The sequence below is a fragment of the Antennarius striatus genome, chromosome 6, assembly GCF_040054535.1.
Source record: "Antennarius striatus isolate MH-2024 chromosome 6, ASM4005453v1, whole genome shotgun sequence".
In the NCBI taxonomy this organism is placed as follows: Eukaryota; Metazoa; Chordata; class Actinopteri; order Lophiiformes; family Antennariidae; genus Antennarius; species Antennarius striatus.
Window position 1 is genome coordinate 6,686,984 of NC_090781.1, and position 18,484 is coordinate 6,705,467.

At 41.0% G+C, this 18,484-nt stretch overlaps 1 protein-coding gene across 1 annotated transcript in view; it reads left to right on the top strand.

The window, feature by feature from the left end:
* si:dkey-103g5.4 (uncharacterized) overlaps positions 1–18,484 on the top strand; it is a 47,020-nt gene that overhangs the window by 25,448 nt on the left and 3,088 nt on the right. The window contains 5 exon segments of the mRNA XM_068317634.1: positions 206–352; positions 12,623–12,694; positions 13,181–13,241; positions 13,919–14,036; positions 14,038–14,105. Coding sequence (XP_068173735.1) covers positions 206–352; positions 12,623–12,694; positions 13,181–13,241; positions 13,919–14,036; positions 14,038–14,105 — 466 coding nt within the window.

Below are 18,484 nucleotides of genomic sequence, written 5' to 3' on the forward strand. Positions count from 1 at the left end.
CTACTGCTTTAAATTATGAAAATAAACTGTAAAAGTAATGGCACAGTTTCCTCAATAACTCCAAGATACATCACATTTTATATGCGATGACATGATGACATGGTTGCTTTTTATGCTTGTACAATGCATGTCTTTGTGCAGCTGTAATGCATTCGACAACTCTCAAACATGTGCCAAAGACTGCTGTCTCTGTTTGAGCTGACAGGAGGCTGAGGAGACACTCTTTGTTCGCCGACAGAGGCTCCAGTCAGTTGGTGGTTTCTCCCTGCTGCTGCTACACTGTCTGACCCATGTCCAAGTCAAAGACATGAGCTCTGACTCCAGCCCCACCTTCCAGAGGCTTTTCTCCAAGGTGAGATACAAAATCTCAGTTTCTTTAAAGCATTAACCTCTACAAAAAAAGCTGAACTGAAAATGATTACTCATTGCTGTCATGAACGCTGACATTCATTTGAATGAGGGTTTTTTTTTTTAAAATCCAATTGACAGATACTGCAGGAATGTGTGGGGGAGCTCTTTCAGGCCAGATTGGGTGTTCTGCCCTTCGGACATGAAGCCAATTTGTGTGGGTTCGATCAGGACTGAGACTCTGATTTAAAAGGGACTCAACCAGACATTCATGGTGTTGCCCTGTTTTACAGGCTCCAGAAACTACTCAAATGATTTCTGTTTGAAGATGTAAGAATATTTTCCACACATGCTCTCCAGTCTTGATGTCTTCAGAACGGAGCATTTTTTAAAAGTCAAAATGTACTTCGAAAACATTACCTTAGTAATTTTATAAAATTACAAAATTTGACAAAAAAGGTATTGTGTACAGTGTATAGGCATGATTCCGCAGTAAAATAACCGTCAATTTAAAACCATAATTTCCATTTCTAGAATTGACTAATTTCATCAAAATATTTCATTTACCTTTGCCTGCTTTGTAAGAAAACTTTTGTTTGCTTTTTGTCAGTTTTTGCAACTATTTAATTTGGCAAGTTTCAAAATGACTATAGAGAAAAGATTACAATGTTCTTCTTTTCAAAGAATTATGAATGTCGCACCTTTAACACCTATCAAAACAAAATTAAATGATGCTCATTCCAAACATCTGTTTTTGTGTGTCATGTCTAAAAATACTCCTCTACTTTACTGTTTTACTTCTGTAATTTGATTTCTTCTGACATTTATTCAATTCTCTGAATAACTGGTCAAAGAAATATTCATGTTGGAGCTTTTATTTTCTTACAAGAAAGAAATCCAACAGCAAAACATGTATTTCACTTTAGAGCAGGAGCACCTTTCTCCTTTGACAAATCATGTATTTTTAATCACCACAAGCAATGCAGTGTATTGGCATTCCTGGCATCTGTTTATGGGCGCTCATTTAAAGGAGGCCCCCAGTCAGACACAGACATTTGTATACAACCTTTCACACGTACATACATCTGTTTCTATTTTGTGGTCCTGGGTGTGGGTGAGGGGTTGTTCATTGCACCAAAAATAGTGATGAAGTTCCATCTGCAGCCAAAAGCAGGCACCTTCAGAATTGTGTAGCCTTGAGAGCGATGAAAATGATCATCAAAATGATTCCACACACCAGGCCAATGACATTAAGGATTTTGGCTGTCCTCGATGCATCTATGGCTGTGGCTGACTCTCCCAGCTCATTAGCATTCTTTGCCTTGAAAAAGCAAGCAACAAGATTATCTTCAATTTAACTTGTTATTGCAATTACCAGGAAAAAAAAGAAACACTATGGCAATCTCAGAAGATGGAGATTAAGAAAAGATTGATTCTCAGAAAAAGTAACCTACCCTGCAGGAGCAGATTATAGCAGCAATCCCTAGAGGCAGACAACAGCACAATGTGTTAAAGATGGACCATCCGAGGTAGGATGGAGCCACGGCACGACTCTGACCTCCTTCCATGGTTTTTCTCTGTCTCGCAGTAGATGGGAATGAAGCTTTGTTGGCTGATTGTTGGTGGTGGATTCAGCCCATACCCTTATATACTTCATGGGTGTGGTTTAAGGCGTTACCTAAAACTAACGTAACATCAAGCAACCAGTAAAAGAAAAAAAAGGAAAAGAAAAACACATGTGTGACTGGGAGGAAATGGGGGACATAACAGAGGTTGAAAACTGTGGAATCAGTAAACCAAATTTGAAGCAGTTGAAATATTGAATTAGAATTAATTTCTATTCTCAGGTAAATCATATATACTATATTCTCTTGAGTGAGGTGAACCTGCTACTGGTGATACCTGAGCATGCCTATGCACACAGAGGTCTATTACATGAGATTAAATTCTGCTCCATACAAGTAGATCTGATCTTTGTCTCCACTTTCAGCATCTTTAAGTTCCTAAATGGAGAATCACCTATAAGACAGTTATCTCCTCTTCGGAGTGTGAACAGGCAGTGGAGAGGTGCCAGTTCATCTCTTGAGCACAGTCGAGGTGCCCTTGAGCAAGGCCCCATCCTTGTGCAAGTCGCTCAGTGGGGCCCACCATGAGGGAGCTGCCCGCTGCTCTAGCTCTCATCTACATGCCAACAGGCCCCTTTTGTGTGTGTGTGTGTGTGTGTGTGTGTGTGTGTGTGTGTGTCAACACCTGTACATGTATACAGTATATATGCGTGTGTAATATATATAGATTGTGAGTGGAAAAACAAATTTCCCCAAGGGGATTATTGAGGCACATGACTTCTTCTGCATTGGTCTAAATTCTAATTACAACAGCACAGTTGGGTTTGGGTTGGCCAGGTTTTTAATTGTTTGCTCCTAAACGAGATTTAAAGAGGGAGAGAAAAAAAAAACAATCTAGTTGAATTTAATTTCGATAAGATGATTTCCAAACATGAGTGGCATTTACATTAACAGAAATTTTGTTTTACAAATATACATGAAAAAATTACAGGACAAAATATATCATTGTGTAAAGAAAATATACTATTTTATGCATATGTGAGTTTATTGCAATGATACATTAATTTCGTGTGTTCGTCTACTTTTTTCATGCTTGTCTTTTTATCTGAATGTTTGTATGTGCCTTTCATTTTAGTTTTTTTGTGAATTTATAAGTACATTTTTAGTCATTTTTAATTGTCATGTTAATAAATTTCCTGGCATAAGGTCATATAATAACTCCATTTTCTAATTTCATTAATATTATATTATGTTTTATGCCCTAAAATATAATTCTGTGTTGCATGGTAAACATGATTCCTGTTTATGTGCCACCTTTAAAGTCCTACTGATTTGTCTGAATGAGTTTTTAAACTCTTCTGGACAATTTTTAGCTTGGGTTCATCTTTTCAGATAACCTCAGAAGAAAGACTGGAGCCATGAGAGCCTCTATAGACCAAAGGCATATAAGTAGGAACGTATCTTGTCTGTGAGCCGACTGAACTGTTTTTGTTGTCATCTGAGATGCAACACTGGCATCTGAAGCAGCTGTAGGAAAAATCCTGTCTGAACAGTGAGACAAACCCACTTTGTACATTCTATACAGCCTAAATATAAAAATAATGCAGTGCTACCCTAACATCCATAATTAAGTTATAAAGCTCTGGTCATTATTCTAACAAGCAATACAAAAGCAGCATTTTGACTGTGAATTCCAGAGAGCTTTGGAAGTGACTCTACATCTCTCCTCCTCTAAGTTGTTTACTTTTTGCATATACTGGATTTGAATCTTGAGCGGTCATCACACTCCTTTTTTGCATATGGCTGTGACTTATTGGCCCTCAAGATCCTGTCTGTGGAAAGTTTTCCAGTTTGCTATTTTAAGACATGTAACACCATGTCACCGTGGAATGAGGATGTGATAGGGTATGTCAGATAAGTAATGGAAATGCGAGACAGTAGAACTACAAAAAGTCTCTTGTAAGAGTTTGTTGCTAGATTGAGTGATTTGTGGGGAACACCAATTCATTTCCCGAAGACAGTATGTCATAAATAATTGTGTACTACCAATTCTATGTGTATTTCTTGGATAAAACTGGAAAATATTTTTTGAAGCAGTATTTGTTAACTACCTGCTATTGTCTTCCCCATGTGACAGCTTGGCATAGAATAAAACATGATCTACAAATATTCTTGTCACTAGCATATCCGTTATTTTTAATTATACAATATGTTTTTCTTTAAGACAGCTTTCTCCTCCAGAGTTAGTCTTGTCGGTAGTTTCTGCTTGTAAACTATGGACGTTAGTGGCACAGTAATGTGTTAAATGGCAATTTCCTGTTTTGTTATTGCTTTTGCTTTCCCATCTACTCTGACATTCTCTTCAGAAACTGGGTCAGACTTGTTCACATGAGCACTCACAGATGACAACTTCTAAGGAAAAAAGTACTGCATCAAAGTACTGCATACTCTTAAAAGCAATTATCTTCAGTGACAGTGACATGTTGAGACTCAAATTGTCTAAACTATCATGGTGTGTTGCCCATGATTTAGGATAAAAAGGAGTTTTTTTTAATCGTCATGTCACCTTCCTTTTGGAGAAGGGTCAATAACAATGAATTAAATAATAATAATGAAAAAAATACTACCTGCTTTGAAAAAAGATGGAAAAATTAGTTTAAATTATTTTTCTACCTCTGGTTTTATGGATCTTGTTCTCCTTATTGTGGGGAATCTTCAGTGAGCACCAGCTGTGTCAGTGTCACTGCTCTTGTGATGTTCATAATGATGATCTGGTAGATCTCGGTCTGATATTGCTGTGGGTATATATATCTGAGCAACTTTCATCGTTCTGTTTGTTGTTCATCTGTCCCAGGACAAGCACTTCCAGGAAACTTAAGCTCCCCAAATGAACCAGTCATGACTTGGTCTGATTCCTTTGCCTGCAGCCTTCCTCTAAGTCCCACAGAGCTGATCGTTCTGCAGTGTAGTTCTCATTTTGTCGTCATTGAGAGAAATCTCTTTGAGTGATTTCTTCGTGCCAACGGTATGATCTTCAATGTCAGCAAGCCTACCTGTGTCACAAACCATGCTGCAAATTTTAAACTTGATCATGAACATCTGGTTTCAGTCCAATTAAGAAGTAATCCAGATGTGCTGTCCATGGGCTTTGTGTTTGTTGTCTTGTGTATTGGCAGGTCCTCAAGGTGGTTTGGTCCATATGGAGTTCCTTGTCGAGATTTTTGTTTGGTGAGATTAATTGTGTTCAACCTTTTTCCTGGTCTGGGGCACTGATGTTAGCGAAAACATGCTTGGATGCATTTCATTGTGACCTCCTGCTGAGACCTGGTCTGAGTTTGATAGGAGCTGTAGGCTTTAACGGTTGTTGTTGTTTTACGGCATCTGGCTCCAGGTCATGATTTCAGAAGACTGTGTCAAACCACTGAGTCAACACAGATAGTGTTGACTCAGTGTAGTACTCATTAATTAATGAAGGTTTTTTTTCTCTCATATAGTACTGTATAACTAATTTTAGTGAAATTTTTTTCTTTAATGTATCAGTGTTATTTAAACAAACCTTAAATTCCTTTAAAACTTCTGACCTGTTAGTTATTTTTGGACCTGCTAGACTTTACTAAGAGTCTTTTTGTACCTTATTTATTTCACTATATTGCTGTCCTGCCCTTGAAATTCATCAGTTACACACTTACAGTAAGTTTCTTGTCTTCCATGCAACTATTGCTTTGAATAGCACAAACATTTTTGTCTGACTGGTATGATAGCATTGATTTAACACCGTTTCAGGAATCACAGCCATGTTTTTCAACACCTCTTTGGCCTTCAGGCCTCACGTCCCTGTCTGCTTATCTGGGGCTATTATGAAGCAGTGCCTCTAACCCCCTCTGTGCACATCTTTTTCTTCAGCACTGAGTCCAGTGTAGATTCACTCGAATGACAGTGACCACACAGACAATGTTGAGCTTGTTATAGAAGTACGAGAATAAGGGCAACCATAAACATCAGTGTTTTTTATGAGTTTAATTTTGGATTAGGAAATGGGTCAAACATGAAGAGTTCAGCGGTCTGCACAGCAAAGAACAAAGAACTGCTGTATGTGTCCCATCGTTATACATAAGAATGCCAGCTGGGACAGGCTCCAGCTCCCCGTGACCCATACAAGCAGATGAAGCGGTCGGGAAAATGAATGAATGAAAGAATGAATGATTATGTGAAGGAGGGCCTGTCAAACATTTCACACAAATAACTCATTTGTAGCTGGAATGAGCGACTTACAGTACCTCATTACGACTACAATACAAGAAAACAACAGATATAGCAACAGAGATTTAACAAAGATCCATTGATTTAGATTACATTTTTCATAAGACATTCAAGCACAATAGCTTTTTCAAAGACATTCCTTGGGAACAGCAAAGTGATGAAGAACAAGTGAAGATGATCAAAGATGATTCTCTGCATTGCCATTTCTATATATAAGCATGGGGTGGCAGTGGATCAGTGGTAAAGCGGCAGTGCGGGAGAGCAGGTCACCCAATGCTCCAAAAATCGACAGCTTGATTCCCGCTCCCGACCAACCACCTGGAGTGCGAGCTGACAGTGGGAGGTGCCAGCGCACTACCAAGGCACCCCTGGGCAAGGCGCTGTCCCCCCTTACAAAGTTGCTCATTTGGGGCACACCATGTAGGAGCTGCCCGCCACCCCACCTCCACCTGCATGCAAACAGGCCCCCTGTTTGTGTTTTTGTGCATTACAGGGGCCTGTACACACACACACACACACACACACACACACACACACACACACACACACACACACACACACACACACACACACACACACACACACACACGCACACACACACACTGTATATATGTGTGTATATACACATGCATATATACTGTATATATATGCATGTGTTTGTTCAAACTAGAGTGTGCTCTTAATTTCCCTTTGGGGATTACTAAATAATTAAAATTAAATGTAAAAGTCACTTCCCAGGCTCTGCAATTATGGTAAGATAACATAAATCACATCTGTAAAGTTTAGACAGATAGATAGATAGATAGATAGATAGATAGATAGATAGATAGATAGATAGATAGATAGATAGATAGATAGATAGATAGATAGATAGATAGATAGATAGATAGATAGATAGATAGATAGATAGATAGATACTTTAATGATCCCAAGGGAAATTCAGGTAACATCTGCTCACAAGAGATACAATAAATAGATATAACAGTGACAGACAAAAATGGCACAGCCAAAAGACATTGTATAAATTACATATGTTACATGCTGACATAATTATAACAACAGAAAAATAGAAGAACCTAAATAAAACAAAAGCACAGGGACATGAAAGAAGAATCTCTCAGTGGAGGAGCTCGGTGACAGCAGTCTGCCACTGAAGGAGCTCCTCTGCTGGGCGAAGGTGGTGTGCAAGGGGTGGATGGTGTTACCCAGGATCGATCTAAACCTGGACATAGTCCTCCTCTCTAGGACAGTCTGTACAGAGTCCAGATCCTGACCGATCACAGAACCAGCCCTCCGGATGATCCAGTCAAGTCGCTCAGTGTCCCGTTTCCTGGCACCACCACCCCAGCACACAATGGCGTAGGACAGCACACTGGACACAATGTACTGGTAAAACATTCTGAGCCGAACAGAGCTGATGTTGAAGGAGGCCAACCTCCTCAGGAAGTACATCCTACTCTGACCCTTCTTATATACACAGTCCAGGTTGTGCGACCAGTCCAGTCTACTGTCCAGCTGCAGCTCCAGGTACTTATAACTCCCCACTACCTCCACCTCCTTACCCCCGATGACTACTGGCTGTGGAGAGGGTGGTGCCCGCCGGAAATCCAGCACCATCTCCTTGGTTTTGGAGATGTTTAGCTGAAGCTCATTTCGCTGACACCACCCCACAAAGTCCCTCACCACTCTCCTGTACTCCCTCTCATCACCCTCCCTGCCATGATTACAGTGCCATCAGAAAACTTCTGCATGTGGCACGTATCCGAGTTGTGTTGGAAGTCTGTCGTGTAGAGGATGAAGAGAAGGGGGTAGAGTACTGTTCCCTGCGGGGCCCCTGTGCTGCTGGTCACCACTGATGACAGACAGTTCCCCATACGGACGTACTAGGGTCTGTCTGTTAGATAGTCCGTGATCCAGCTCACAAGATAGGGATCTACAGCCATGGATGACAGTTTCTCCTGCAGGAGCTGGGGCTGGATGGTGTTGAAGGCGCTCGAGAAGTCAAAAAAGAGCACCCTCACCGCACAGCTCCCAACATCCAAGTAGGAGAGGGCGGAGGTGGAGGAGGTACAGGATGGCATCATCAGCCCCAACTTGTGGCCGGTAGGCAAACTGGAGAGGGTCCATCGCACCCTACACCTGAGGATGCAAGAGCTCCAGGACCAGTCGCTCTAGGGTCTTCATCACGAGCGAGGTGAGAGCGACTGACCGATAGTCATTGAGCTCTGTGGGGCGTCTTCGCTTGGGTACAGGGAAGATGCGGGATGTCTTCCATAAGGACGTGACCCTCCCCAGCCAGAGAGTGAGGTCGAAGACCTGGTGTAGGGGTTCACCCAGTTCGGCAGCACAGGCCTTGAGGAGTCTTGGGGGGACCTGGTCTGGTCCAGCCGCCTTCCTTGGGCGAAGCCTCCTAAATGCAGACATCACCTGTTCCACAGTGATGGCTGTGTGTGGGGGCATGGCTCGTTGATCCCTCAGGCAGAGTCTCACTGCCTGCTGGGCCTCTCTCATCCCATCCTCATTCCCACTCCTGAACGCCCACTTCTTCCTGTTCAGGACAGCCTTCACCTCCTTGGTTACCCAAGGAGGTGGGTAACCTCATTGTTTGTGTAACACTTGACTGTCCTGACAGGGACCGCAGTGTCCACACAGAAGTTCATATAATCCGTTGAACACTGGGCCGCCCCGTCAACATCCTCCACATGTGAGCCCACAATGACATCCCAGTTGGTGGTCTGGAAGCAGTCCCTCAGCGTCTCCTCTGCTTCCGGGGACCACTTCCTGACCTGCCGTGTTGATGCTGGCAGCCGTTTCACCAGCGGGATGTAGGTGGGCTGAAGGCACACTAGGTTGTGATCTGATCTGCCTAATGGGGGGAGGAGGGTGGCGGTGTATGCCTCCTTGGCATTCGTGTAAAACAGATCAATGATTCTGTTCTTCCGTGTGGGGCAGTTCACACACTGGACCATTGTGGGAAGGGATGGGTCCAAGGTGACGTGATTGAAGTCCCCTGTGATGATGACAAGCGCCTCCGGGTGCCAGGTCCGAAGATCAGAAGTGGTCGTACAGATGGTTTCACGTGCCGTCTCTGGGTCTGCACGTGGGGGGATGTAGACGGCGAGGACAATGACACGTGAAAATTCATGTGCCAGGTAGTAGGGCCTGATGCTAACCGCTGTTAGCTCCAGATCCTGGTTGCACAGCATGGTTTTCACGGTCACAGGTCTTGGGTGACACCATCTGTTGTTGGTGTAGATGATCAGACCACCTCCCTTTTTCTTGCCAGCGGTGTTCGTGTCCCGGTCCGCTTGTACGGAGGAAAAGCCGGCCAGTCTGATGTTAGCATCGGGAACGAAGTCTGTCAGCCACGTCTCGGAGAACACCAACAAGCTGGTCTGCCTGTAGCGCTGCTCAGTCCTGCACAGCGCCGTCAGCTCGTCCACCTTGTTGGGCAGAGAGTTCACGTTCCCCATGATGACGGACGGAACCGAAGGTCAGACTCGCTGGCGGCTGTTAGCTCTAGCCGCTAGCCTAGCCTGCCTTTGTTTACCTACCCGGCTCCCCCTGTATCGCCGCTGGATCTCAGTGGGGTTGAGATCGCGTATTCCGGGTTCTCCTCTGACTTTTATGGACAGCATTTGCTCTCTGGAGTACATGAGAACAGTGCTATCCATTGTGGTTACGCAAATAAAGGTAAAGACTTAGATAAGACAAAGAACAACGATAACAGAAGACATACAACGGAGCAGACAAAAACCTGCGGCTAGCTCGCGCATGCGCAGTTCAACAATGATTGGTTTATATTGATTTTAAAGCGTTACTCGTTTTTAGGATCTACATATTGCTCTGAGATGCCTGGCTGAAGTTATACCACAGATTTCATAGACCCGATTAGCTATTAAGTGAAGATCAAGGAAATCAGAGGTTTTGGGCCCTGACAACTGCAAGGTAGAATGTGTTAACTTACTTCTTACTACTTTGAGATTGACTGCTGAACTACAATTAGTTTGTATTTTTTATCCAAACATATGCTTGTAAAACAAAGACAAACTAATTGCAAGAAAACACAAAGAGGAAGAAATATTGTGTTGTACACAATTGTCTTTTCGTCCCCTTTTGAGTTTATAGCTGTTTTCAGTACCTTGCTTATGGCAATGATTTTATCTTTTTATTATACATCAAACTCATCTCTTACTCTGTTGTAAACGTTGAGCAATTTCTATAAATCATATTTCATTCAATGCCTTTCTGGGTGTCTTTTACCACAGGGAGGCAGTATTGATTCACTGTCAGGAGGAAGATAGTCGTGTACGACACTATCAAACTAAAGGAACAGAGGCTTCATGACGTTTGGGATGAGGGTTCTTTGTGCTTCGTCTCATCTTGCCTGAGCTACATTTACAGCACATAAAAATTCAAAGGAACATTCTTTTAATTGTATTCTTCTGTTTTATAAAGCCTGCAGACTGAAAGTCCAGGTAAGCAAAGTGATGAATTGTCCATTATTCAAAAATTGTTTAAACAGATTGGCATGAATGTCCACTTGAAATCCAAGAAAAACTGATTAAAATGTGGGCTTCAAAGATCTAGGGTTTTTTTTTAACATACAGTATGTGGCACTTTTTATTACTCCAAAAATTACCCATGAAAGTTATGACAATTTATTAGATTTCTTCAGGGTCTTGACAGCACTTTGGACACAGGAACATATAAACTGCAAATGATGACAGCAAAACAACTTTTAATTATGCACTCCATAGTTTCTTGTAACATTTGGGGTCCTTATTTAGGTGGCTGAGATAAAGTTTCTTGCAGATGTGACATTTTCCTCAGGCTGCCCAAGATTTTTTTTATTAGCTGTGCCTGTTTGTCAGGCTGGTGACCCACTATAAGCTGTTGTGAGAAGAGAGATGTGGCAAAAGGTGTGTCCTTAGCATTACATTGGCCCTGGTCTTTTTCTGCGGGCAACCATGCTTTGCTCTATCTATGACTTTCCTAATCCAGACTAGTTCAGATGCACCCTCATTTATGCTATTTCTAGTTGATAAAGTGAAGAGATATTTCACATCATGTTGGTATGTTTAATATTTCATTTACAAAATAGGAGAGATGAAATAATGTTCTTCTTGAAGGTGAAGAGATTTCTTCCATTACATTACATTATATTGCACTGAGCAACAATGTGTCAGTTTTATATGAAGAATTGTAAGCATTAATAATCACACACAGTAAGACTTCTATGGAATTTCTGCATCTTTCAAAGAAAACTGCTATTAGAAAATGGATTTTGAACCCAACTAGTTTTGGTGAACAAAGTTGCTCTGTGCTACAAATCTGCCCTCACTTCGTATTATGTTGGATTGTTAAATGCTGGATTTTAATGATTCAAAATATAAAAAAAACCCCCAAGGAGTGCCTTTAAGTGAAAACACATGAACAATGTGAACTATTATTATTAATGAAGCATCATGTTCGGGTCATCCTCATCTTAGTGTTTTTGATTTTTGAGCGGAGAATTTCATGAGGATAATGGAGAGCGATGCCGAAGAGTGGAGATTGAGGAAGATTGAAAAATCAAAAAAGGTGCCAGGTATGTTTGTTTGTTGTGCTTAATGCCGTGATGGGTTCGCAGTATGTCCCTTTAATAATGCCTCGCTTGTGTCATTGCAGCGCTCAAAGAAAAGGGGAATGTGGCTTATGGTCAAAAAGACTATGAAACAGCTGTGGAGTATTACAGTGATGTATACAAACTGAGCGCAATATTTTCCCATGATTTTTCCCTTTAAAATGCTTCAACTGTGTCTCAGTGAAAAAAGATAACCCTGGGGGCAGAAATAAATGGAGTTTAATATCAATTTCATTAATTTCAAATGCAGATCTGTTAACTGTACATTACTCTTCCAAAGGCTCTGTGGTATTTAATTTACCAAACAATTTTACAGCCTTAATCACATTTAATCAGGCCAAATATACTACTCAAGATTCTTATTTTCAGTAAGCGCCTGTCCAATGTTTATTTTTTATTAGGCTTTCATCAAGCTGGGAAAGTTTAAGGAGGCCATCAATGACTGTGAATGCGTCCTGAAGGCAACTCTGTCTGTCTGCCCGACCGTTCATATGTCTATTCATCCATCAGTAAAATAGTGGCTCAAACGAAGAGGTTGTCATTAGTTTCTCCCAGTTTGGTAGTTTACACTGCTTGAGGCAAATGCAAGTTTAAAATAAAAGCATGTCCCAATATAAAAGGCATTATTGATGAAAGACATGATATTTTCTTGTGATTTTTTTTGTAACATCGCATATAAACATTCCAGGCTTTCTGGAACAGTGTCTCTGAAGTTCATATTAAGTATTTCTCTCTTGCTGTGTTAGTATTATCATTACAGGAACATAAAACCACTATCATGTGGCTGTGTTACACTCTCTGTGATAATTGTCTCTCTTATCAGTGTAATGGGAGGTGTATAAAAGCTTACCTATACACGGGGAAGACGTATCTGTTTTTAAAGAAATATAATGAGGTGAGTATAATTACCTTTGATTATATCTATCTGTAATAATTCCTCCTTTTGCTACTCTTTGCTCTTGATGTCAGATTGATGTCAGACATTTAATATAATCATAGCACAAATATGATTATATAATGAAGAAAAGAAAATTGATTTAATGAGAATAAGTGCAAGTATGAGAATGCTGTATATATGCAGTACTGGTTTAACATCAGTTTCACGTAATTGAGTATTATATCATATTCATTATTTGGTAAATGTAAGCCAATATTTAAAATAACTGTATATAACTCATATAATTATCATTGTATGGTAAAAGATCATGTTTGCAGTATATCTGACTTATTGCAAAGTGCATCATAGTTTTCTATGCTACAATCATGCTGACATCCTCTTACTTTTGGGGTGGCCAGAAATTACACTTATCTAAGTGCCTATAAAAGAGCAGTGAAGCAATGAGGAGCCTAATCCGTCTTCTTTAATTTTCTCTTTTCTCAGTCGAGGAGCTGCTTCGAAAGGGTAGTGGAAATTGAACGTGAAAGGGAGAGGATGATGAAAGGTATAGACATGTTTTCCAGAGGTGAAGTTAGGAAAACTTTACTGTATGTCTGCCTGTGATAATTCTCTTTATTGGTGCAAGTAGCATCATTATTGCTGGAAAAGTTTTTCCACCTACGCAAATTAGTCATACTAAAGCCAAAAAGTATAGTATAGTTCAGTCTTTTCATTGTTGTTATATTTTTCAGTAATCCTGCCTTCATGCAGGACTTAATTTGAGCCAGACCAGGAACCAAGGCCTCCCAGATTGGAATTGACATGTGTGATTACATCTGGCACCTCATTTGTCACTATCAAAATCTCTGAATAGATCATTAGAAATATTTCATGCTATTTGCTCTGCCATGCTTTATTTGAAAATACTGTACTCATAAATCTCTTTTAGGCTAACTTGGATGCATTTTAAATCTGATTTCACAAGGAAATGGTTGTACAGTGATTTCTGCATCCACAAAAATTTGTTCTTTACATTGGAACTTTGTTTAGTGCATTGTTTTTTATAATTTCCAAATATATTTGATAACTAATTATCAGCAAATAATATATTTGGCTTAATAGTTAGTAATGATGACCAATGTTTTTGCATTCTTTTTGCCTTTGTCATTTGTTGTACCATTACTTTTCTAATGCATGGACACAGTTACTTCTGAGTGCTTCTGTCATTTATTTTCTATACAGAGTTCCTGACCCAAGTAGATCTGGAAGAAAAGAGAGAGTGTGAGGAGATGAGTGAAATGGAAGAGTTTGACAAGGGAGATGGGAAGGCCACAACAGTTACCCATCTGTCGGTGAAGCTGTACACCTGGCAAAAAGTCTTTCTATTATTTTGAAGGATTGAAGATTCTCTCACAAGCAGTTAAAGACAGTGAGTGCTCTTTTTAGTGAAGCTTTATAAAATTGTCTTCTGGTTATCTCTTCGGCTCCTCTTCTCTCTATATAGACCATGTCACTGGTCCACTTATTTCCACTGAAGTGGTCCTGAGGTCAGGTAGGTGAGCAGGATTTGAGAAATAAAATGAGTGGCAACAACTTCAACAGTATGGCAGCACTAAGAGGGATGATTTTAGGCCTTCTAACTTGCTCAAGGACGATGATTGAGCAAAAGCTGTCCATCTAATTAATTGCCTTTATGTCTCTTTGTCATTCATACCATAGAGCTGTCATAGAACATTTCTATAATTTCTTTTCATTAGATCAAAAATTGTCCGTTATTTTACAGTCTGATGATGACTGAAAATTCTAGTGTTTCTTTTAGAGATCGTCTCAATTAATGGATGGAGTCATTCCCTCAGTGCATAAAAACCAATGTAATTTTGGAGAAGCCCTCTCAACAGATCAACAGTTTCAGCAGCTCCATCATGTCTTGAGGTTATAATAGATAATAAACTTATATTACTAATATTCAGATACTTCAATATATCTTACGGGAGGTAGGCTCCAGTATTTGATACAGCTATGTAGGGGGATGCGATATTATTAAGCCTCCTAGAACTTCCATGACTACAGTTTTATGATAGACCTCAGATATCAGGTGTTTATTCAGTAGCCTCACAGGCCTAGCTGCCCATTCACGTTTGCATTGCATTATGATTAGCTACAGAGGGACTTGCCATACCTGTCTTCTGGGTTTATTGGCTTATGACCGACTAATGTAAGGTCTTCTAATAGGAAAGAAGAAGAAGACAGGAGAAACACACCTTTATTATCCCTCTTGGGGAAATGATCTTTTCACTCTTACTGATGCATTTTCATAGTATGAACACGCATTTTTACAAACACACAACAAACACCAGGGGCCTGTAAGCACGCAGTTAATACACACACAGTGACAGGCAGAGTGATGGGCAGCGACTTCTGGGTGTGCCCCAAGACCAGCAGCTTGTAAGGGGGATGGAGCCTTGCTTAAAGGCGCCTCGGCAGTGCTGAGGAGGTGAGCTGTCACCTCCCACTGTCAGCTCACACACCGAGGATAGCTGGTCGGGAGCAGGAATCGAACAGCTGATCTCAGATCATGGGATGCCCGCTCTACTGACTGAGCTGGGGCCCATTTCCTGACAAAATGGGAAATGGGCCCCAGAACATACCAGTAGTTATTAATGTTTACTCTGTGAATATTTCAGAACAAAAGTTGACTCTTGACAGAGGATTCAAAATTTCAGTGTTTTACTCTGTCAAGAAGAAACAAAAATGTAAAAGTCCAGCGGTCCACACTTTAAATATTCATAATTGTACAGCTTAACACAAGAGAAAAAGAGTCTATAGTGTGACATCATGGGACGAATCATATGAGCTTGATCTTGGCACAGTGCTCGTTGCTTCAGATGAGTTACAGATTAATTGAGCTGAATGGGCCACAGAGGAGCATTCCCTCATGCCCCTAATTTCTACTCTGCATGGCAAACGGAATCATGATCATGTGCTGGAATGTATATTCATGACATAAAGTTTCATTGCATTTAATAATGATGAGGTAAAGTTGAAAAGGCAACTGACAAATGTTTACCAAGTCCATGAGACTGCATTAAAAGGGAAGCTAGGAGACGTTCAGCAGATTCTTTCTTATCAGGCATCCTCCTCTGTGAGTTGAGATTTTATTGAATGAGTTTGACCAAAGATGACTTTTAAACTTTGAACAATTGGGTTTTTAGCTATTTCCAAAGAACATATATTGCAGCCTTTTATCAATAAAATTCATCAAGGTCATTTTATGCCTCAGCTAAGTACTGGGCTTTTATGATATTTATAATGTGCTGCAACCTTTAGCTAATAACGTAGGTGTGCGATTTGATCAAAATCCCATATCAAGTCTTCAAATATATCCAGACATTTTCAACAGTTTTTGAAAATGAAAGAAATATAAAATTATGATATAGACAGACTTCTTTTTTTTAATATACAGCTTTCTAAACACCTTATTTTAAAATGAGGTGTTTAGTTACTTTTCTAACTGTGTAAATGCTCACTGAAGTAGATAGCAAAATATAAAGTAACATAAAAAATGTAAGTACAATGATGCTGCACCTCTTCCTGTAACCCTCTCCTTTGTGTACTTATGTGCATGGATGAATTTGTGTCTTCAGAAATTTTTCACTCACGGTTCAATTTGAGAATAGGAAATGGAATGTGTGGACAAAAATGTCTTTCTTTTTTATCAATGCTTAGACATATCTAAAGGATTGAAAGCAACAGGACCAAATGATGTCCAGGAACCTAGGGCAAATTGAAACTTTTATAAAACAACAGCATTACTGGGACATCACACAATGGTCAACACATTTGTCTCTATTGTCTTGAAAGGGTTTACATTGCTTGGAGTTGATTTCTTTCTCTCACTGTACACTACTTCCCACAAGAAAGAAAAAAATTAATTAAACAAAATGTATTATTACATTTTACCAGTTAAAGGTGATGGAACTGAAACTTGTCTTGTTCATAGAACAACACTAACTTTAAAAAACAAAACATATCAACTAATGGTTGTACAACATATCCTTTTGTACTTACTGCCCACCAGAGATGCCATCCATTTGTCCTTCTGTCTATCCATCCATCTATTCATCATCCACCCATCCATCCATATCAGATGCACATTGATCAAATTCATTACTTGCATCCATCCATCCATCTTCTACCGCTTATCTGTAGTCGGGTCACGGGGTAGCGGCTGCAACAGGGAGGCCCAAACTTCCTTTTCCTCGGCCACATCCACCAGCTCTGACAGTGGGGTCCATGGCGTTCCCAGGCCAGTGTTGAAATATAATTCCTCCTCCTGGTCCTGGGTCTGCCCCGAGGTCTCCTCCCAGCTGGACATGCCAGGAACACTTTCCTTGGGAGGCGCCCCGGAGGCATCCGCACCAGATGCCCAAGTCCACCGGCTTCCTGCTAAGGACCATGGCCTCAGATTTGGAGGTGCTGATCCTCATCCCCGCTGCTTCACACTTGGCTGCAAACCAGACCAGTGAGCGCTGCAGTTCACAGGCCGATGATGCAAACAGGACCACGTTATCTGCAAAAAGCAGCCCTCCTCACCGGAACACTGCCTCCATATCCTGTCCATGAAAATCCCGAAAAGAATTGGTAACAAAGTGCAGCCCTGGCGAAGGCCAACAGCCACTTGGAACAAGTCTGACTTACTGCTGAGAACCCAAACGCAGCTCTCACCTTGGGCATACAGGGATTGTATGCCCAAGGCAGTACGTCCCACATTAAGTCCCTGGGGACCTGATCGTATGTCTTCTCCAAGTCTAAAAAACACATGATGACAGGATGGGCACACTCCTAATCCACTTCTAGGATCCCTGCGAGAGTAAAGAGCTGGCCCGTTGTTCCACGACCAGGACGGAACCCACATTGTTCCTCCTCAATCTGAGGTACCATACTAGGGACTGGCACATCCAATCGGGATACTCTGTGGTGAACCTGTGGAAGCTCATAGTATCCTGGAATTTAGGTGGTGGTCATTTAAGTAGAGGGGTTTTGGTTTCCTGGAAACAATGGTGGTCACCTTAAAGGAATTGGGGAAAGACTGGAATACAGACTTGTTGAAATGTCTGTGTAGCTGATTTGCACACACTGATATCTTGACTGGGGAATAATCAGGGCCAAGTCTCTGTATGTGTAGATCTTTTTAACTGACCTAAAAACTTCTTCCTTGGATATCACAGGTGGGCAGTGGCTTTCTTGGGCTTATGAGTTTCTCAATGGTGGTGTTAGATTGGTGGTGGTGGTGGGGAGGGGGTCTGCAAGGGATGCAGACATTCCCTCAGCATTGCCGCTTTTCTTTTCCCAGTCTGATGGTTTTCATTCCCACGTTTGTAGAGTTGGATCCTGAAGGTAAGGTTCCACTTTGTCGCTGCTTTGTTTTTTAGCATTGCTAACAGCTGTCAAGAGTGCATACCTGGACTTCCTGTGCTCTTTTATGTTACTTAATTTTCAGGCATCGATATCAGCTCCAAGTTGAGCATTGACTGTGCTGTTAACCCAGGGCAAGTGATTGGGGAAAGTCCATACAGCAATCCTTCATGTCTTATCCAGTGTCCTGTCTGTCTTTGTTTCGATGAATAAAAGTGTTCTGACAGGGGATAAAGTGCTTATCGCTCAGTGCCACTCAAAGGAAAAGGGTAAAACTTGCATAACTCACATCTGAAAGGATCTCAACAGGGCTGACATTACAGGTTTTCCCTCTTCTAAGCACCCCTGTACTGCTGGGCTCTATTTACCATCCACTCCAACTTTTTAGTGACG